The sequence below is a fragment of the Arvicola amphibius genome, chromosome 3 (assembly GCF_903992535.2).
Source record: "Arvicola amphibius chromosome 3, mArvAmp1.2, whole genome shotgun sequence".
In the NCBI taxonomy this organism is placed as follows: Eukaryota; Metazoa; Chordata; class Mammalia; order Rodentia; family Cricetidae; genus Arvicola; species Arvicola amphibius.
Genome location: NC_052049.1, coordinates 52018581 through 52041115, shown reverse-complemented (window position 1 = coordinate 52041115; position 22535 = coordinate 52018581). Strand labels below are relative to the sequence as shown.

At 43.8% G+C, this 22535-nt stretch overlaps 1 protein-coding gene across 1 annotated transcript in view; it reads right to left on the bottom strand.

Annotated features, from left to right (window-relative positions):
- The window catches only part of Iqgap2 (IQ motif containing GTPase activating protein 2), a 280863-nt gene that overhangs the window by 45765 nt on the left and 212563 nt on the right, over positions 1–22535 (bottom strand). The window contains exons 14-21 of the mRNA XM_038321192.2: positions 20033–20123; positions 14479–14646; positions 11907–12049; positions 8323–8493; positions 4818–4901; positions 3224–3295; positions 2201–2270; positions 450–658 (exon numbers count right to left, since the gene is read on the bottom strand). Of these exons, the coding sequence (XP_038177120.1) occupies positions 450–658; positions 2201–2270; positions 3224–3295; positions 4818–4901; positions 8323–8493; positions 11907–12049; positions 14479–14646; positions 20033–20123 (1008 nt within the window). The remainder of the gene's footprint in view (positions 1–449; positions 659–2200; positions 2271–3223; positions 3296–4817; positions 4902–8322; positions 8494–11906; positions 12050–14478; positions 14647–20032; positions 20124–22535) is intronic.

The window sequence follows — 22535 nt, the reverse complement described above, 5'->3', positions numbered from 1 at the left end:
ATGTATTAGGATCTTCTGCAGCCCTCTTAGTTTGTGGTGACTCTGGGAATCTGAGTCCCCAGTAACTTTACTGTGCTTCCTGCTGTCAGATTCATGCATCTTCCTATTAGAGTGTGTGCTTTCAAATGGTGAAATACTTTATTCTGTACGAAGGCCTTGGCTTTATTATCAAGGTATATACGTATATGGGTTTTAGCACCTGTGCGTCTTGGTTCAGAAACTACACTACCCTGAATGAACTCAATCTTGTCAGGAGAGTTAAAAAGCTTTGGAAAGAAGTCATAGGCGCAAGGCAGGAAAACTAACTAGTAACTTATAATAAAAATGACAAACGAGGTTTGTAATGACTTATGCAAAATTCCCAACGTGCTCTCCTGGACCAGGCCTCCAGAGCACACGCACACAGGCATCGTCTCTCCTGCGAGCCGAGGTGGCCGCTGCCCACTGACCTCCAGCGTGATCCTGTTCTTCACCAGCAGTCCAATCTTGATGTCCATCAGGTTCAGGTCCTTCTCCAGCTGCTGGTTGGCCCTGATCTTCGTCACTACCTCTTCGCGTAGCCTCGCTACCTCCAGCTCCTCCTGGAAGTCCAAGTCGCTTTGGTCCAATAGGTACACGAACTTTCGGATTACTGTTAAGGGTGGATTTTCAGAGCCAACTGTGAGGGGAAGAGGAGGCCTGTTTTAATTGTGGGTTATCATTAACAGCTGGCCCTGCAATTAAAATATTACCACAAAAATAAACCAACTAAAGCATGCCGTCTGTGGCGTGGGTTGCTCTCCATCGTAAGAACAAGATAAGCCAGCCCACATAAACAAATGCACAAAACTGATAATGCCAGGCCTCCCTGTTTTCTACTTATCTAATACTCATTAGTCAGCCCTCTCCTTCACTGTCACCAGACTCAGACACGGAACAGACAGTCCTATCTATGGCTTATTGATGAGGAAAGAAAGTTAACCAACAGACCTCAGCTCTAAGACCTGGTGGCCTAGCCAGATAAGAGATTAAAATTCTAGCTGCAGGAAGAAGTGGTTTCTCTCAGCACAAAGCATTCCTGGAAAGAAGCCAGAATTAGGGGAAGGCCAACAAGGGAGCAGGGACTCTAAAGATCAGGCAGGAATCAATGAAAGAATACACGAGGGAATATTCTGCTTGACAGAAGTAGAAAGACTGTAGAAATGGAAATTTGGTCATTTCCCTGTTAAGCGCAGACCAAGGGCAACTGCCGAGAACCCAGGGTGGACCAGCCACAGAGGGCATTTGTATAGAAATTCTAAGAGCTTTTGCTCTCATTCCATGACACTGTGACACTTTTTCATGTGTCATGAGATCAGCTTTGGTTGGGTAAAACCATCTATTGGGGACGACCAGTTAGAAGCGGTAGTTAAGAAGACTCTCGCTGTGTGATCACCTGGCCGGCTGTCCTCCTCAAGGGCCCTGTCAATCTTCCTGACACTTACAGCTTGATACTGTGTGGAGTCTGACTAACGTATGCTGACTGGGCACGAACTCAGCATGGACCACAGACGACATCTATGTTGCTGTCCTATGTTTGAGGATCTGTGCTGGAGAGCTGACCTTGGATGGTGTCTGTGGTTACCGTCCTTGGGAGAGGAGACTGTGTTTGGCTTTGCTGTTATTTGTTTATCTTGAGACAGGGCCTTGAACTCTTTATAGCTGAGGATAGCCTTCAAGGCCCGATCTCCTGGTCTCCACTCCACATGTTGAGATTACAGTGTGCCCCCTCCATGACCAGCTTGTTTTGTTGCTTTTTATGTCCATTTTCAAAATTTCCATTATACACATATTTAATCCTTAAACTGAGAGGAAAGGATCAGGATGGGCAGTGAAGTAAACACCTGAAACGTAGCCCTATCTCCTTATATGTCTTCTTTTCCTTCCCCGTAGCTCATATCTAAGATAAAATGGGATTTATGCCAATTCCACTCTTTCTGAAGAAGCAATGACACCCCCTCTGCCTTTCCCTTTCCCTTCTGACAGGCGGCCCATTCCTGTCCTATCTGCCCGGTGCTCACTTGTTCAGACCCAAGAGCTGGAGATGACCGAAGTCTGACAGAGACTGCATTTGTCCTTGGTTCTTGGGACAGTCTCTGCAGGCCACAGGCTGGAAAGCGTCCCTGCTGGTGAGGAAGGAGTCCAGGCTCTGCCCCCCCCCTCACCCCCCATGCCCACTCACCTAGGGCTTTGTAGTCATCTCTGGCTTTGTTTGCCCGCAGGAAGGATTGTATTTTCACAATTTCATTTTTCTGCAAAAACGTTGAGAGGAGTCAGGATCTCTCAGAGTCCCATTTGCTCCACTATTTTAGAATTTAGGACTTTTAAGAATTTAAACTATTTAAGATCTGATACTGTTAGAATCACTGATATTTAGATGTAGCACATTTAACATTTATTTTCCCATATTGTGGGTTTTTATTTATTTATTTTGGAAGGAGTAACATAAGTCAGCTACAAACAAATACAAGCGAGACTGTAGGATTGTCTAAATAAAGAAACCTAACAAGGGGAAGGGCGCCCAGACCCTAAACGATCCAGCTGATGATGATAGTTGTATTCTTTGAAGATTCTGACACCCGCCCCCCATGAGGGTTTTGATTTAAATTAATCGGTTATCAGCTAGATGAACTGTACATCCCATGTTCGAGAACATATGACTAACCTAGGCCCTCTCTCTATATGTGACAGTTATGTAGCTTGATCTACTTGCAGGACTCCAAACAGTGTGAGCAGGGGCTGTCCCTAGTGCTTAATACAAAGGGAGGTGTTCAACCCTACTGTTTGGTTGATATCCACGGGAGGCCTGCCCTTTTCTGAACAGAAATGGAGGAGGAGCAGATTAGGGTTGGGGCAGAGGGGAGGTGGGGGGAGGGAACAGGAGGAGAGAGAGGGGAAACTGCCGTCAGGATGTAAAAATAAATAAGTAAACTTAATAAATAAAACAACAAGGAAATACATGGCTAGAATGTTCTCTCTCTGGTGTTAGACACTTTTTCTCTCACTATTTCCTCTCTAACCCTGACTCAGTGTGGCGTCTGGGTTAAAAGATAAGCTTCCATTACTGCCACATTGAGTTCTGAGGTCTGTTTATTCCCAGGTGATCACCAGCATTGTTTAGTCAAATTATTCAATATTAGCAATCAATTAGCATTGATTTTGTTCATTCTTAGCCCTAAAAGAAAGCTATGTGCATGTGTCTTACATGATCTTCGAAGTATTGCAGTCGTGAAAGGTAACTCTTCCTCGCCACTGCCATTCGGTACCAGGACTGAATCTGAAATAGAGAAGAGAGAAACCGCGGTGACCGCTGCACAATCCTCAAGGCAGACCACACTGCCTTCCTAAAACTATTATCTGCTGACCAGGAGGCTGAGGCCAGCCTGGTCTACATACATGACCCTATGCCAAAGAACAAAGACTACTACCCTACCAAGCAACAGATGTCAAAGCCCACCCCCCCCGCCCCATTTCTCGCTTCTTTGGTTGTTTTCTTTCAAGGTCCTTAAAAATACATTATATGTGACCCTTCACTTCCCTGCCTTAGTAGGAAAGGGCTGGGTTGGGCTACATAGTTTAATTTTCATCTCAGCAATAAAAGTCAAGAGACCAAGGTACTCTTCTGCACTACAGTCAAACTAAACTAAGTCTACGGTTTCTACCATCATCACTTGTAAATACAACCAATAACCCGTAGGTTTTGTTTTTTTTTTTTTTTAAATATTTTGTTTATTTATTATGTATACAATATTCTGTCTGTGTGTATGCCTGCAGGCCAGCAGAGGGCACCAGACCCCATTACAGATGGTTGTGAGCCACCATGTGGTTGCTGGGAATTGAACTCAGGACCTTTGGAAGAGCAGGCAGTGTTCTTAACCTCTGAGCCATCTCTCCAGCCCCAGGTTTTGGTTTTTTAACTGAATTTACACACTGCCTGTGCTCACACGCATGCAAACCGCGGTGGATGCATACAGGTGGGAGGACAGCCTGAGGAAGCCTGCTCCCCTCCTCCACCATGTGTGAGTCCTGGAGATTAAAATCAGTAGTCAGGCTTAGCAGCAAGTGTCTTTACTGGCTGAGCCATCTCCCTAGCTCCATCCTTGAGGATGCTATAGGAAAGCTCTCAAGAGGTCTTGGTGGGAACTGACTGGTCCCAACAGTTTTCTAAGGGAATGGGTATATCCCACAGTGGTCACAGGACAATACACCTGAATGACTGAAGGGACATGGTTCTAACCATCATTCTCTGCCCTCACGATTTTCAATATCTTTCCAACTAACCCATTTTGATTTCTTTCTGGCCCTGGAGTTCCAAGTTGTCAACCTGCTCATTTTTTGTTTAATCCTTTTTCTTTTAGCTAAGAGTGGCCACCATGGTACCTTTTCTGTCAGTGGCTCAGAGCTAGCCACTGGGTCAGCACTGGCTTGGTATCTGCCTAATAACTGAGGGTTTCTGCTGGTGTCTGAGCAGTCTAAGTACTGCCAACAAATGCAATAAGAGAAACGTGAAACCAGACTGGATAGAGCAGGGAGACGAACCCAGCTTCAAAAAAAAAAATTAATTTGGATGTTCCAGACAAAGAGCCGAGCACAATAAACGCATTCACATTCGATTCTCCTAGCTACATTAAGGATGTGAGATCATCACGGGTGGTTTATCAGCTCCCCTGACGATGCTCTGAATCCAGGACTGACTTTCAAGGCTTACGTATCTCTATTTAACAGCTTTGTCTTCTAGATTCAGGACAAAGAAGAACTGTGACAGCCAAGCCATCGGTTTGGTCGGAAACGATACTGACCTTCACAATGGAGCCAACATTGCTGGTGAACACCTGCAGTCTGTTCAGATATTTCTGTCGCTGCTTACACCCCTTCCAGAAAGCCTGGGAGAAGAGGAGGTAAGAGTGACTGCCAGTGACAGTTCCCACAGTTGCTTTGGAAGCTGCAAGCACAGGGCATGTCTCAGGAGTTACTTAGATGAGACACTAGTAGGAGCCAGCCGTCCCCTCCAGGCCTCCTCTGGACACCATGTTAATGATGGACACTTAACTGGGGCAGAGCACACCAGCTGATGTGTTATACAGAGCCAAAGCTGCGGCAGGCAGAGAAAGGGGAATCCATGGCCAGTTTGGCACCCAGTTTTCTAACTGAAAGCTTAATTTTACCAGGGCCCTAGGTGACAAAGGGAATCCTTCTCATAGTATTAGTGGGCTTCTATTAACAGTATTGTTTGGTAGAAATATAAAATGCTTGAAAAGAGTGAGTAATGTCTGATTATCTTTACTGTACCAAGTGGTCTTTGGTGGGCTGGATGAGGAAAGAGAGCACGTGATTCAGTTGTGACTGAATCCCTAAGGATATGCTTATCACTGCCCACTTATCATTTCATGTGTTCCCACATAAGGTAAGACCTACCTCTGTACCTTGATGGAGGATTCTTATTGGCTAATAAACAAACTGCCTTGGCTTTTTGATAGGGCAAGATTTAGATAGGCGGAGTACACAGAACAGGAAGAAGGAAGTGAGGTAGATGGCTCAGTCAGATGCCACGCCTCTCCTAAGTGAGATAAATTGCCATGCCTCTGCTCTCTGGGGCAGACTGCCGTGCCTCTCCTCAGGGAAAGAGATGCAATGGAGCCAGCCGCCAGATCAGACATGCTGAATCTTTCCCGGTAAGACACCACTTTGTGGTGCTACACAGATTATTGGAAATGGGTTAAAGCAAGATGTGAGAATTAGACAATAAGAGGCTGGAACTAATGGGCCAGGTAGTGTTCAAAAGAATACAATTTGTGTATTGTTATTTCGGGGCATAAGCTAGCAGGAGGCCAGGAGCAGGGCGGCGGGAACACAGCCCGCAGCTCTTCAGTACAGTACCTGTCACTATTTCCATCTGGTTTCTCTCCAGAGTGAACTATACTTCCTTACTAAGCAGATTTCTAAATTTGTACAACATATCTACCCATATGAACGCCATTATGCATTAAAATACAAAGATGCCAATACGTATATATCCTTTTCTTCCTTTTGATAAAATCAGATCCAACAATACACCAAGGCTTGCTTTCTCCTCAAAGTTATATGAAAGGCTTCTACTTAACACATACATGATACATCCACCTTAACATAGAATTAGACAAAGCAAACCCTACTGGAATCAAAACTTCAAAGCGGAATGTAGAATTTCGACAAATTAAACATAAGGCATATAGTATTCTTCCTCTGTATAGATCAAAATCTCTACTAACTCAGCTGTCTTGCTTTAGAAAATATAGACTCACTATAATTTAACAATTCCCTACTGAGGGACATTAAGTTGTCACTACCCCCCCCCCCCCAGCAAACCACCTTCTACTCAAAGGACAGGGAAAATATGTATCCTATTTCTTTTGTAATGGAAGTCAAAACTAAGCAATTTTAAAGTTCCCCCAAATTTTATACTTTTCTATATTATTATTTTTACATTTATATAGTTATTAGAGTGTGTGTGCATATATAACTTACAGGAGTCAATTCTCTCCCTCCACTAGATGTGGCCTGGCAGTGAGGAGCTTTACCCACTGAACCATCTTGCAGGCCATTTTCAATATTATTACAGTCATATGAATTTATTTTTAACAGAGTTCATGATCTTTTATTAGTTTAGGAAACAAATTAGCAGTATGTAGCTCAGGCTAGTCTGGAACTCACAATCCTTTTACATCAATTTGCTGGGATGCAGGTATGTGACACTATGCCTAGATTGAAAAGTATTTTAAAAATGAGATGTGTATCCAGGTGATGGTGGCTCTTGCCTTTAATTCCAGCACTTGAGAGGCAGAGGCAGGAGGATCCCTGAGTTCGAGGCCAGCCTCGAACAGATTGAGTCTACAGATTGAGTTCCAGGACAGCCAGGGTTACACAGAGAAACCCTCTCTCAAAAAAGAAGGAGGAGGAGGAGGAGGAGGAGGAGGAGGAGGAGGAGGAGGAGGAGGAGGAGGAGGAGGAGGAGGAGGAGAAAAGTAGTTATAGCTCAAGGGGACCAATGGGCATGTTACAAGGTTGAAATTCATTCTACATGTCAAAAATAAACAAAAGCATATTGAAGATGTTATTCATGTTAGCCAAATATTAATTTATTTAAACATGAATAAACTAAAAAAGAAAGAAAGGAACAAAAGTATAGTATTATATTTTGGATAGATTAAAAGAAAAGAAAGATATTAAACGTCTGAACTGGACAGCTAATCATTATAAAGATGCTCGTTTCTGAAAACCAAACCAAAGTTGAACAGAAGCCCAGGCTGGAGAGCTGTCAGGAGGCAGAAGTCTGGCTGTTCTTCCAGGACTCAGGTTTGATTTCCTGCACCCACACTGGGGCTCACAACCATTTTTAACTCTATTACCAGGGGATACAATGCCCTCTTCTGGCCTCCAGGGGCATGAGCAAACCCATGGTACATAATACATTCAAGCAAAAGACCCATACAAATGAAGTTTAAACTAAAAATAAAAATTTTAAAAACCCCAAATGCAAAACAAACCAACACAAAAAATCCCCCAAGACCTCAATACAACTGTTGAAAATAATCAGAAATTGATGTGATATTTCTTTTATATTTTATTAAATAAAGCCCTCCTGAAGATCAGAGTCCTTTAAGTTCTGCCAATCAGTGACATGCTCAGTTAGCCTCTGGAGAAGGATACACATGCAGACCTTGGGAAGCTAGTGTAGTGGCTAGCAGAGGGTGATGTAAGAACACAGGAGAAACATCTAAACCTGACAAGCTTGTCTCCTCCCTCGGGAAAGCTCAAGTCAGGCATTTTTGTGGTTGTATCACAAGTTTTAAAGAGGGGTACAGAAGAGAAATCTTGCAGGCCTAAACAAAGAGTGACGGTTATACAAAGAAGACCGGTGCAGAGGTTGAACGTGCTCCAGCTCATTTGTTCTTCTGCTGGCTCCGGCTAGAAGAAGCTAGACATTAATCACCATCTACTAACCCTAAATACTCCAAGTTCAGTAGGAGATGGACACGCAGAGATGCTGCTGTCTGAAGAAGCACAGTTTCAACCCAGATCCATTCAGTTCTAACCATACTGACAGCAGGGAGACTAGAGCAAGTCTGAGTACTCTTCTGAGGGCCAAAACTTCAAATACTTCATTGCTAAGGCAGTCCCCATTTTAAACGCTTCCCTCAATAGGGTGCCAGCCAGGGAGGAGTCTGCATTCAGCTCTATTAGAAGGTAGCTGACTGATTATTTTCAAAGAAAGCATTTTCAGAAGACAGAACGATTTGCTGTAACTGGGGTAGGTGACTCACATACCTGTATTTTGACCACACTCTCTTCTTGGTCATATAAGAATGATTTCCTAGCTTCAAACTCTTTCCTAAGGTTGGGTCCTGAGCTTGTGGCTTGAAAGCGGCTAAGCAATTCTTTTGGAGCAGACCATATGTTCTCGCGGATGTAATTTGCTGTAACTTCCTCAATGATGTCCTGGAAACAGATATGTCTTATGGTTACATCAGGTGAAAGGAACATAGAGAACAGCTTTTGGAAATGGCAGCTTTTGGGAAATGAACTGGACAGTTCCTTTTGGCTTGGTTTAAAGACAAGTTCAACAAGAGCCAAGGGATGAGCTGACAGCTTTCTGGTGACATGATTTTTGAGTCCTCTGAGCTTGGTGGCAAAGCTGCATAAGAAGGCGTGGAATGATCTCACATGATGCTGGCCTGAATTCCATAGACTGTAAAAGGGTCAAGGTTGGCTACTATAAGAATGGGCATTGCCTCCCACTCCCTCAGACTACTGGGGCAGGGGAAATGGCAGTGACCAGAAAGTCCTAGGTTCTTTCCCCTTGCCTAGCCCCAGATGATGTTCCTAGGGAAATCAGATACTGGAGGCAGAAAGCAGGTAAGAGCGGAAAGACAAATGTTATCAAGGACAGACAGGGAGTCTAGAGAAATGGGGGAAAAAGAAAAAGGGGATTATGGGAAGTTTCATGTGGGCTCCTATGGGTTTCCTTTCACGCTTGTGTAGATGCAAAGACTGGACTCATGCCTACAGCTGGAGCCTCTGGTCTAGCACGCCTGCAGCCAGCTGTGGGTGCATAGAAAGCATGAAGAGCAGACAGGCGCAAATGTATTCACTGAATGAAGACATCAGCTTCAGGTTATCATTTTTAAAAGGCCGAGACCCTCCACCATTTAATAACTCAGTAGACGGATATTCAGTGTAACAAAATGCTGTATCTGGGCATCTCTGCAGACCAGATGGGCCACTGCTTTTTTAAAACTCAAATTTTAACTCTCCCATGCTGTTTCTTCACAGTGTGGCACATCTTTTCCATCCTAGCATGGGATTTGGGGAAAAAAAATCAGCACGAATCACTCATTGCTCTCACATTCTTTGCCTAAAATTCGTAAGCATCTTGAACATCTGAAAGTAGTTAATAAGCTATGTCCTTTAGGTTTTTCCTTCTTCTCATTTTCATTTGTAATCAAACATTTTCAGAATCAGGCCACATTCCTACTCCCCGCCCCCCCAACTTGTAGCTCGTACTTCTATATGGTTGCATCTCCAAGGCTACTGACCTTACTTTTAATTTTTGAGGCAGGGTCTTATTAGATGGTCTTGGGTGGCCTGTCATATGTAGAGCAGGATGGCCTCATATCCACAGGGGCCCTTCTGTGTCTACTTCCCAAATGCTGATACTAAGGGTGTGTGCCGTCACCCAACAGCTACTGACTCTTAGTACTAATTTGATCTATATTTCAGTGTTGTGTTTTCCTTCCCCAAGACAGAATAACTATTAGCAGTGTGTTCTCTCTGAACATATTCTAACATCTGGATTCATCAGCAAGTCTCATGCCTTTTGAGTCCAAGGCAACCTTGGTGAGCGTTCCTTCCCAAGCCTTTACCCCTGGGAAGCATCGTTCATCGTCTGTGATGGAATATATCTGTTTCTTGAGCTGCATCTTGTATTGTTAATTCCAGAGCAATGGGCACGTGATATCACCCTTAGATATACTGGAGGCTGCATCAGAAACAGTTAATAGTGGGAGACTGGACATAAGGTTAGAGTGCAAACACCGGGGAAAGTCTCTTTGTATTATTGACAGATCCTGTGCAAGCTGGAGAATTAACAAGTTCCTTCGCCCACTCTATGCGTCATTCCCCACTTAGGGACATTGACAGTGATAGTACATGCTCCAGCTCCCCTCTGAGGATGACACAGTGATCAAACTGATTGGCAGTGCCTTGGGCAGAAATATGCCCCATTCCTGTTTGCAGAAGAGCTGTCTGTACTGCTGCTCATCCTCTGGGTGCTCAGGGGCACACAGGAAGGATTACTTCTAGCTGTACCTTGCTTCTGACCTCTGACTATCATAAAAGCATTGATCCCACTTACGTGCCACTCTGACTTCACTCGCGCCATTCTTCATTACCTCACATCAACTTTCCAGAACGCAAAGGATCCTATGAAGGGGATCTATTGCTGTTCTAGCGACCATCTACATATGTGATATGACTATCTACATATGGTTTAGTTATCTTTTTTTTAAAGGAAACTTTCTAAGGAGTACCTATTTATTTTCATGTTCTTAAAAATAGATATAAATATAGCATGGTTTATACAATACAGAGGGGTCACGCTCTGCCAGGCTGCTTCTTTCATTCATTCCTTTACATAGGATGGAAGAAGTGAAAAGATTAAAGCAAATGACTTAGAATGGAGCCTGAAACAGCTTTTTGTACCAATTTTTCTACAGCTTACTCTTAAGTTGCTTTTCTTTCTTTTTTGCAAATATTTAGACCTGAGTTCTTGTAATATAAGACAACGATAATAAAACCACTGTGTTCTTGGGAATGAATGCAGACTAAGATGGATTAGGCATAATCCGTAATCATCCATAGGTGATTAGGAGAAATCACCTATGCTCTGAAACTTTGGCCAGTGTTCCATGCAAGAGGAAAGAACATTAAACCAATGAACATAGACACTTCTGAATGGGCTTCTTCCTCCCGTACTTAAAACAGCAATGTTCTTACAGCCAACAATGCATGCACTAACTGATACATTGTTTCTATCAAACTCAGATAGTGTTTTGTTATAAATACAAAATAAATAAAGAATAAAGAAATTGTTTTTGATAGAAAATATGGTTAACTAAAACTTTCAAATATGGGTCAAGGGTCCATTGAAAGAGATCTTTGGAGGTAGAAGAAAAGTTGGGATTCACTATATCACGTTTAAATTTGGGTCAGTATGGTATATGAGCACATGATTTGAATCAAAGCCATGTGAAAAATACTCTCAATTGTATATGGACACTAGAACATGGAAAACTTGCAAAAACGACATTAACCAACAAAAAACATGTTTCAGAGAAGCGAACACTTAAAAGTTTTCCACCCTGTTCTTGAACCTCCCTGTTGTCTGTTCCTAAAACCCTCCTGGAGATGGCTGAATTTACCATGGCAGAGGTGTTCCTTTCCCACTTTGTAGGAAAAATGAATTTTCTTTGGAATGGAAGTAAGTGGTAGGCAAAGGGGGGGGGGGGAGGAAAGACTTAAGATACCTTGACAACTAAGAAATTATTATTAGTCAAATAACTCTGCCAAGAAAAACTTGAGGATTGACTTCTTAGGGTAGGCTATCATCTCAGATGAGCTGCCAAGGTTTCTTCCTCTTGGTCCCCTGGTTCTCTCTGGTTTGGCTGTGCCAGCATATGGAACTAAGGGTTTTTAATAAGGTGGCACAGTCAACTCCAGTCCAAGAAGACTATGCCCCACACACCGTTCAAATAAATTGATTGGTCTCCTCCATCCCTTCCACGATGAAGACTAGACCAGCAATCGCACCTCTATCCAGTTTTTATCCAGTTTTCCTTCAAACACCAACCTACCTCAATCTCTTCTGCTGTGAGCCATGATTCTTTAGACAAGCACGCCTCGGGTGGGACCCAAGAACCTTCTTTGGAATCTGTGTTGTAATAGTAGTTGTATTTCTGCTGCAGGTTAAGTTTGACCCACGAGCCTTCACTAGACACTAAAGACGAAAGAGTTTGTTAATGACTGCAGAGGAATGGAGTTCTTACGCTTTCCTACCAAGAAGCTCAGCAACTTCCTACTTATCAGCTCTCTAGTTAAAAGGGGGTAAGGGAGAGACAACTAGGTTCGATAAGTCAAATTTAATAGAACATATACAGTTTCCAATAAATACCATAACCTAGCAAAATATTTTCCACTAAGTCTTCAGTTGGTCTATGTTACAGTCGCTAGAAATAACATAGTAAAATGGAATGAGTTTCGAGTACTCAGTGACAGTTTCTTACCATACACTCACTCACTGCACATCAAAGGGAGAAAGAGAAATATCTAATACTGGCTCTGGACTCGAGTTATTTCTTGGGAATGTAATTGGCTTCCATAATCTCATAGGGAGTGGCACTATTAGGAGATGTGGCTTTGTTGAGTGGGTATGGCCTTGTTGGAGGAAGTGTGTCACCGTGGGGGCAGGCTTTGCGAGTTCCTATGCTCATGATACCACCCAGTGTATCATAGTCGACTTCCTGCTGCCTTCTGATCAAGATATTGCCAGTACAGCATCTACCTGCATGCCCCATGCTCCCTGTCATGATGATAATGGATTGAACCTCTAAAACTGTAAGCTAGCCACCTCAACTAAATGTTATCTTTACAGGAGTTGCCACAGTCATGGAGACTTTTCACATCAATTAAAAACCCTAAGACAGATGGCCTGAGTCAAATATGGCCAACGAAAAGCAAAAGTGAACGAGACATGTATATTACATATAGATGTGGACACCCTCACACGTAGATGGAGGACACCAGTGGGCGGAATTTCATTTGCTAATAAAGCCTTCCAGAGTTTTCTATGACAAGAACTGATTTACAGGGACCATGACCCATACTTAAGGTGGAGGTGAGCCGCTTCTGGGGATAAATTCATTCAAATTACAAAATAGAAAATTATAGCATGAAGGTCAATGAAAGTAGAGGAAAAGAAAGCTCCTGATTTGACTCAAGATGTTGTCCATAACCACACAAAGAGAGAAAAAAAACTGCAGAAAGGAAATGACTTGCGTGGGTTGGGATGAGCTATAGAAGCCTATGGCAGTCATGGCTTGGGGGGTGGGAATGGGCTATAGAAGTCTATGGCAGTCATAGCTTGGGTGGTGGGGATGGGCTATGGAAGTCTATGGCAGTCATGGCTTGGCGGGTGGGGATGGGCTATGGAAGTCTATGGCAGTCATGGCTTGTGGGGTAGGGACGGGCTATGGAAGTCTATGGCAGTCATGGCTTGTGGGGTAGGGACGGGCTATAGAAGCCTAAGACAGTCATGTCTTGGGGGGTAGGGACGGGCTATAGAAGTCTATGACAATCATGGCTTAAGATGGTTGAGAAGAGTGTTTCTTCCTTGTGAATCTAAGGCTACACATTATAGCACATTTAGAAATCTTTATTTTTGTTAATTAGCCACGAATTCTGACTCAAACCAGAGATCTGAGATCTATCTCCCTTAACCACTGAAAAGCTCTGACTAAACAACCATCTGCTTCTTAGTGACCACTAGACTTGCCATCTTTCCAAGTAAGTCAAAGCTTGAGTGACTGTCTTTACAAAATATTTAAATACATTCAAATACTTGAACAGATAACCAGGTTATATAAGCATTTGCTGATAATTTTTGGTTTTAAATACTCAAGTGTTCAATTTGTCAGTGTCCCCCAAAAGTGACAGCTTTCTCTCCAAATGGGGAGTTGGACAGTTGTTTGTCTGTTGTTGGTCTTTTGTTTTAACTAAATATTTATGTGTGTGTGTGCACGTGCACACACACATGCACACACACTTGCCAGTATGTGCACACCATGGCATATGTAGGGAAGTCAGAGGACAATTCTTCGGAGCCAATTTCCTCCTCCTACCATGGGTTCAGGCACAGCATTCAGGGCATCAAGCTTTCATAGCACGTGCTTTTACCCACTGAGCCCCCTTGCCAGGTCCTCCTGTCTCTATCTATCTCTCTTACTGAGCAGACTGTATTCCAGTTCCTCCACGTTGTAGCATGTACATTCTTCATCCCTTTTGGTGGCTGTGAATATTCCAGTATATGGATCTGCAACGTTTTACTTCTCTATTCCTGATTCATATCCCCTGTTTAATATCACACAAATCACATATCATTTGTCGCGTAAAGGGTTAAACGGTGGCAATTATGAATATAAAGATCTGCTTAGATTTTCTCAGTTCTGTGATGTCCCCATCTGCGCATCGCTGCCGAGATAACTGCAGCTCTCAAAAAGAACCTGAAAACACTCGTTCTGCCAGAGACGCTAAACATTTTAGAAATATTGATGTAAAAGCCAAAATTGTCTCAAAATCAGGAAATCATAATGCCATAGAAACCACCATATTTTAAGTGACATATTTGTGCTAAGCCATGGAAGTGCTCACCGTTGTCAGTCTTGGATTCTTTCGCCTTCACAAGGGTATCGTAGTACTTGATGGCACATTCTGGGATTATGTCATTGGTATTACTAGAGGAAGACTTCAGTACAGACAAGATATGCTCTGATTGTTTTCTGTCCAAACACTCATTGACATCAACGACCAGTGTAACCCCTGGGTAATGAGAAACAAAGTTTCTGTTAAGCATTACTGTTTACTTATGTATAAGACATATTGTAGAAGGAGCGGTAGGGCTGCATCCCGCCACCCAGCCGCCAGCTAGCTTTACACCCGAAATAATTACACAGAAACTGTATTCATTTAAATACTGCCTGGCCCCTGGCCCGTTATCTGTAGCTTCTTATTGATTGATTCTCATATCTTGCTTTAACCCATATTTAGTAATTTATATAGCACCACGAGGGGTGGCTTACCAGGAGAGATCTTAACCTGTGTCCATCTCAGAGAGGAGAAGCATGGCAACTCACTATGGCGACTGCCTGAAGTGTCTCCCCCTCTTTCCCAGAATTCTGTTCTGTCTACTCTGCCTACCTAATTTTCTGTCTCTTAAAGGGCCAAGGCCTTATTAATAATGAAAGTAACACATAGACATTCCTCCATCAACATATAAATACACACATGAACCTTCTGGGAGTACATTGGGATTTTGGTTAAACCCTTTCTCTATCTGACAGTCTGACCATATCCACCTGGCCAACCACTGACTCATCTGTCAGTTTGGGTTGTAAAAGAAAGGTTCTGTGGGAGCCCAGCATGTTAAAACTCTAACATTCTCTGGCCAGGCTTGTGTGTCTGAGGGGAACTAGGTGGTGCCCACTGTAATGTAACCTATGGAGTATGCATGCCAGGGAGGCTCCACCCTGTGACATGTGTGTTGGAGACTGTTGAGGAGTACACACCAATGGTAGACATATAGCCCTGATCTAGACCTTACATTTGAGAATTCACTTTATGAAGAAAAATATTTTAGAGTAAGCAGAATGCCAATTCAGCTATGGAAATATTAACAGTCTCTTGTATTAAAACTAGCACTGTTGACAAGGTTGCCATAACAACCTAAGGAAATGTCCCAGCGAGGCACGGTGAGAAGAGACAGGCAAAGGAATCCAGAAACTTTATTTTGGATCAACTTAAACTTAATAAGCGTTTCAAATTTCTGCCTCATCCCATAAAAAAAATCATAGGGAACTCATGGTTGCTTAAAGGAATTTGGTAAATTCTGTATTATTATCTGCTTTAGTTGTAGGAAAGAACGGCCTGGTCCAACTAATGAAATTGTGTAACCTGTTAATACAGTAAGTTAGAAATGAATGGGAATAAAGGGGCAGCCAAGTCAAAACACTTTCTCTATTTAGAAAGGAGATCTTGAGAAGATGGGTTTCCCCTCTTACTCATATGTCAAACTCCAGCATGTGTTGAGTCACTGTCCCGGTTAGCTTTGTCAACTTGACACACCCTAGAGTCTTGAGAGGAATAGCCTTGATGGAGGAATTGCCAAGTTCAGATTGGCCTGTGAGCATCTCTGGGGAGGCTATCTTGATTATTAATTGATGCAGAAGGACCCAGCACACTGTAGTTGGCACCATCCCTAGGTTGGTAGTCCCGGGTTGTATAAGAAATATAAACAGGAGCCAGAGAGCAAGCGAGCAAGTAGAGTTCCTCCATGGTTCCTGCCCTAAATTCTTGCCAACGATGGGTTGTAACCCGGTTACATAGCCAGATAGATTCTTCCCTCCTTGATGTTACTTTTGGTCAGAATGAAACTAGAACAGAATATATGACTGTCATCAAATTATGCTTGTATGCTCCTAACATTATGGGTAATACTATGCATAGATACAGCTGAAAGAACAAGGAATATGTGTTGACTTTTGCCAGCTTGGAGTCAAAGCTAAAATTTCAGAGATGCTCACGGACATTATCAGGAAACCCCACCGAGTGCTGGATGACAGGTACGGAGAGCAGTGAGCTTTTGCTCTTGTGCTGACTGAGGTCAACAGTGGTTACCCTCATCTGTCATTTCCTCTTTCCAGGAAAGCTCTGTAGAATGAAGAGCTGCCATGGGAAAAGTCTTTGGTCTCAGGGAAGGGAGGAACAAGCAAGTGGCAAGGATGGATTCCTGCACGAACTACATGGGACGGCTGCATTGAGCTAACATGCCAAACAAATTCTCCTTGGACAATGTATGATGAAAGTACAAACTCTTAAACACAGAAATGTTTCCTGCAACTGAATACGGATGACCAGAGAGCTGCCACACGAGTGGCATTTCATTTTCAGAATGAAATGGAACTCTTTTCCATGAAGATTTGAAACATGCCTCTGAGAACTCCCAGCAAGCAGGTGATGAATTACCGCTCTCCATTTTACTGACGGCGGCGCACAGTAGGTGCTTAATGCTTGTCAAGTCATACTGAGCAAAGTGAGTGACATTCGGGAGGACACGGCGTGTTTGACTTTATTCTTTAGCACTACATGTCCTCCAAGTCTCATGGGTTTTGGTCTCACTTCCTACTGACATCCACATGCCAGCCTGTGGCAGTCAATCTACAGGAGACACCATGGAAAGAGTGGCTGGTTCAAATCTGTCCCAGGGGTCCCCACTGAGGTGAGCATCCAATGCCCAAAATGCACAATGTCTATTCTGATGACTCAGGCACTTCTGTGATTTGTGGCTGGGTCATAGAGGAAGATATCAGATAACTGAGCTTCAGAAAGTCAAGTGCTTTAGACCTTAAGCCTTAAACTGGTGGGCTCTCTTTAAGGGATGCACTCCTAGGAGGATAAACACCCAACATGGCAACAGCTGGTTCTTTAACGTGTTAAGCATGGGTCTATATATATTGTACCCAAAGAGGTATACAACATGTCTGTGGATTTGTAATGTCAGGATGAGGAACGGTTAGGAAGAAATTTTTTACTCCTTAGGGTACACTGATGGGGGCGGGGGTAGGGTTGAGAAACACTGCACTAAGGACTCAAATGTTGAGGGAAGTAAGGCACTCTAGCGAAAATAAACACATTGGCACTTAGTCCCTCCCTCTTTTCAGTCTGGCCTATAGTGACACAGAGGGGCCAATGCCCTTTGCTAAATCATCTAGGATGCTTCAGACCTACGACGAGAGTTGGTTTTCGTGCCAAGAAGGAAGAATGTTTTTAATAGTAGGATGGGATTTCCTTTGAAATCAGGATATTCTAATTTTAATGTCTGACTATAGATAGCTTTAACTTTAAAAAGAATCTAATTTTATCACTGAATATTATTGGAGGGGTCATAACTCTTGTAGCATGGGACAGGACTCAGAGTACAGAAGAGTTCCAATAACAGCAGAGAAAAACAGAGCCCCAGGACCTGAGAAACTAGCACTCATAGTCAAGGGACCATGCTGCATCTTCCTGTGAAAAACAGGCCCAGCATCCACAGGCTGTGAGTACGGAAACAATGACTCAAGCAACTTGTAGGCTGGCTGGACTTCTAAAAGGGAGCATCCTAGGCTGAGTTTCTATATCACAGCCTCATTTCTTTATAGTGCTTTGGCGGATGGTGACTATCTCTCGTGGATGTGCAGATTAAAAACTTAGGTATCCCTCTTGAGTCTTTTTTTTTTTTTTTCTCTTAAGCACTGGGTCTTAGGAAGGAATGACTTCCAAGTTTCTAAGGGCATAAAAGTCCAGGTCAGAGAAAACACGTTTTCCCAATTGAAGGAAACAAAGTCCAGATGTTTCTGACAGATGCCGCTACATCTGGGGAGGAAGACTAAGCTATTTCTATGGCACTCTGTGACCTGATAGGATGGCACAGGGTCTACCCACGCCAGGAAGAGGCAGGTTGCTAAATTACACTTTTAGGAGTCTCGCCCAGTTTTATGTTAGGGAGATTGTTACTATAGCAACTTAGAAGACATTTCAGATTCTTCTTTGATAATAGAGGTATAAAACAAGTAAAAATTGTGATCATTTGAACCAGTGTAGAGATCCTGCTTATGGCATTCCAGAATGGGCGTGCAACCATAGGGTATATTCAGCAGAGGAATATTCATCTGGGGGAGGAACTGTAAGTGAAAACCCCATTTGATCACCTGACTTTCAAAAGCCTCTGCTCTGGGGAGGAAATGCTGACATTTTGGGTCTGTTGGGATTAGCGTTCATTCAAAGCCAGCATCACTGAATAAAACTTGCTAATGTCTTTCGCCCATCCCCATCCCCCAGCAGTCACCATATAGAAGGCTATGGGCCCTTCTGGAAAACAGGTTAACAACACTCTTTTTTTTTTTTTTGGCAGTGAAGTGTCAGCCTGTCTCAAGAAGACTTGGCCTGTCCTTCATTAAAAGGTCCTGTGGGTTTTTCAATAAACTCCAGTATGGGAATTCAGGGGCCTAGACTGTTTTCATGATTCAAGTTAGATCTCTCTCAATATTTTTTCTTCCATTTATTTATTCATTTACTTAGGTGTGCATGTGTGCACACATGCACACAAATGAAGAACAGAGGATAACTTATGGGAGTCAGCTTTTACCACGTGGATTTCAGGAATCAAACCTGGGTGGGTCCTTGGCAGCAAGCACCCTTACCTGCCGAGCCATCCCACTGACGTCATTTCTTTTCACGTGACCCAGAACGCTTCCGTTTATACAGCTCAAGAAATAGTAACTACCAGGTAACTTCACATATAGAAATATCACGAAACTTGGCCAACTCCGAGTCTTTGATTCGCACTATTTGAGAGTCTGCTATCAGATGCAACCACGCCCATTTGCCCTTGGTAATTAAGAACTGACACCAGTCTGCAAGTCTGACCTTGCATTTTCCACTCCCTGCCTCCTCTCTGCCCACCTTTTGGTCTGTTTCTGTGAACAATTACTGCTAACAATGGAGAGCGTAAGAAAAGAGGCTAGACACTTATTGAGAAGAAATAGCTTCCTAAGGATCAACAGGGAGAAAAAGGATCTGATTGAAACATACACCACTTTCAGAGTCTATGAAACATTCTTGCTATCTGGATTTTTGTTTGGCAACGTTCCACACACTGCGCCCCCGTGTCTGCGTTCGGTGCACTGGCACCCAGTTCACGAGATTCGGGCAAGGGGGCTGGAGGTTAAAATACACAAAGACTCACACAGACAGAGAGACAGCGACATGGGTCATCCTTGAATTCCCCAAGAATGCCCCCTTTATTGTGTTCAGGGGCAGAATATATAGAGATAGCCACGCCTCAGCCAAACCCACCAGAAACCACTCTCCTGCCATCAGGAACTCCTGAAGGTCTCGTGCTTAGAGCAGCTGTAGGCTCTCAGATCAGGGGATTCAAGAAATTCAGGATCTGGGGTCTCACTGCTCCCAACAGCAACGCTGTCAGATTTTGCTGGAGACAGCACCTGATGGCTGGAAACTAGCTAGTGACGTGTTTGTTTGGAGCTGCAGCTGAGACCGAAAACTGAGAAGTATTCAGATCTTTCCAGAAATTCAAAGTGAATGACTTCAGGCGCCTAACCACATAAAAGCAAGGCAGGTCTGGCAGCAAAAGGAGGGGAGGACTTACATTGCTTTGCTCTGCTCTCATCCACATTGGCCTCGTCGATGGCTTGCTGTATCTCATCCAGCCAGAGAACTTTAGACACGCTCTCAGGATCCTGGAACACAGCATCAAAGAACAACGAATCAACACCCTCTTCAGGGGTCATTGTCATTTCCTAGTTCTTATGCAGCAAGCACCAGGTAGCACCACCATGTAGCACAAGCTGGTGACAGACAGGCTGCATCATCCCCTAGATGAGTGGTTCTCAACCTGTGGGTCACAGATCAGATAGATATCCTGCCTATCAGATAGTTACATTAGGATTCATAAGAGTAGCAAAATTACAGCTATGAAGAAGCAGTGATTTGGGGTCCGCACAGCATGAGGAACTGTACTGAAGGCTGCAGCATCAGGAAGGTCGAGAGTCGCTGCCCTAGGTGGACAGCTACGCTGCTGTCTCATGTGGCTCCATTCCTTTCATTTTGGTCTGTGCCATAGTAGTTCTCTAGTGAGAACTCCCAATCATTTCAAAGCGATGTCTCCTTCCTGTTTAACCTTAGAAAGAAAGGCAAGCTCTCTTCTCAGGACTGCTGATGTAGGTCCAGGGATGGGGTCCTGCCTGGCCCACTAGCTTCTCATTCCCGGTACTTGGGCCTCCCAGCACCCTCCTTCAGTGCACAACACTCCTCCCTAGCTGGCTACCATGTCTCATAACTCATAACTCAAATGTCACCTCTATCAAAAAGCCATCCATGGCGGCGCAGTTAAGCATTCAGGAATCATGATACCCAATGTTTGTCAGACACCCGGACAAAAACAGACACAAAAGGACGGTTAACTGGTCTGATGGAGCCAAGAATCTCTTGGAGAAGCCAGAACCGTCAGAATGCGCTGCACTCAGGTGGTATAAGCTATGGCAAAGGGTTGAGAAGGAGGTGAGAAGGGGTTGGCACGCAGCAGAGAACACTAAGTAGTGAACAGTGGCTTCAGAAAGAGGCCACAGCAGCAGTGGCAATGAACCAGATTGCTTTGAGTGTTTTACATTCAGGTGAATTCTGAAGATTTTGCTACAAACACAGTGCTGGCGGCTATTAAACGGGAGTTCAAGGCATTTTTTTCGTTAGACATTAAATACTTTAAGGAAAGATTTAGAATTCCACTATTTTTTAAAGATGTATTTATTTACTTAATGTATATTGGGCTTTGCCTGCATACATGTCTGTGTGAGGACGTCAGATTCCCTGGAACTGGAGTTACAGACAGTTGTGAACTGCCATGTGGATGCTGGGAATTGAACCTGGGTCCTTTGGAAGAACAGTCAGTGTTTTTAACCTCTGAGCCAGCTCTCTAGTCCTAGAATTCCACTTTTTAAAAGATTTATTTTATTTCTAATTATGTGTTATAAGTATCTGTATGTATGTGTCTGTGAGTGGAATTGCCCTCAGAATCCAGAGAGGGCATCCGGTCCTGGCTATAGGCAGTTGTGAATTCCCTGACATGCACGCTGGGAACTGAGCTCAGGTCCTCTGTAAGATCCTAACTGCTGAGCCATCTCTCCAGCCTCTGGAATTCCACTGTTAAAGTGTGTGTGTGTGTGTGTGTGTGTGTGTGGTGCTCTAACCTGGAATCAAGATGCCTGGGAGAAGCTGTGGAGACAGTTCAGCTGGCAAGCGCAGGGACCTGAGTTTGATCCCCTGGGACCCATTTTTTAAAAAAGCCAGGAGTGGTAGTGTGCCATTCTAAGGTCAGCACCGGGGAGGTAGAGACAGGAGGATGCCTGGGGCTCACTGGCTAGTCAGCCTCACTGAAATGGCAAATTCCAGGCCAGTGAGAGACCGTATCAAAAAAGAACAAGGTGGACAGCATCCAAGGGATGGCACCTGAGGTTGTCCAGAGGCCTCCATATACATTTGCATGCCTGTGCAGACACACCTGTTAGCACACATGCACCCCCCACAAGTACCCACACTTATGAACACACATGGATATGCTCACACCCCCATGCATAGCTGTAGTACATGGAAAGAAACTCTGGTATTGACGTCATCTAGGACAAACTTCATCACTAATAGCTCAGGAAGTGCCCTGGGTCTGGAGGGAGATTCACCAGCTGATATCCAACCAGCTTCCTCAGGAGCTATATGAGATAACGTGTGTGGTGAGGGCCCTAGATCAGACGCATGCTGCTTCCTCCTGCATCACTGGGGGCAGACACAGCGCTCTAGAAAACTCATAAGGCCTGTTTCCTGAGTCATCTCCAGCTACAGCTGCCATGTGGGAAGAAGCATCACCAAGCAGCTTAGTAACTTCTTAGGAAATGAAACTTTGGAAGAGGTTCAAGCAAGAACCGGAAAAAAATGAGAGGCTTGGAAAAGAAAGAAGACAGGAAAACAGGATTTAAAAACGTATTCCCATATTGTGTGTGTGTGTGTGTGTGTGTGTGTGTGTGTGTGTGTGAATGTGGGGGCAGAGGACAGTTTTGGGGAGTTGTTTCTTTCTTTCCACCTGTAATTGAGTTTCAAGGGTT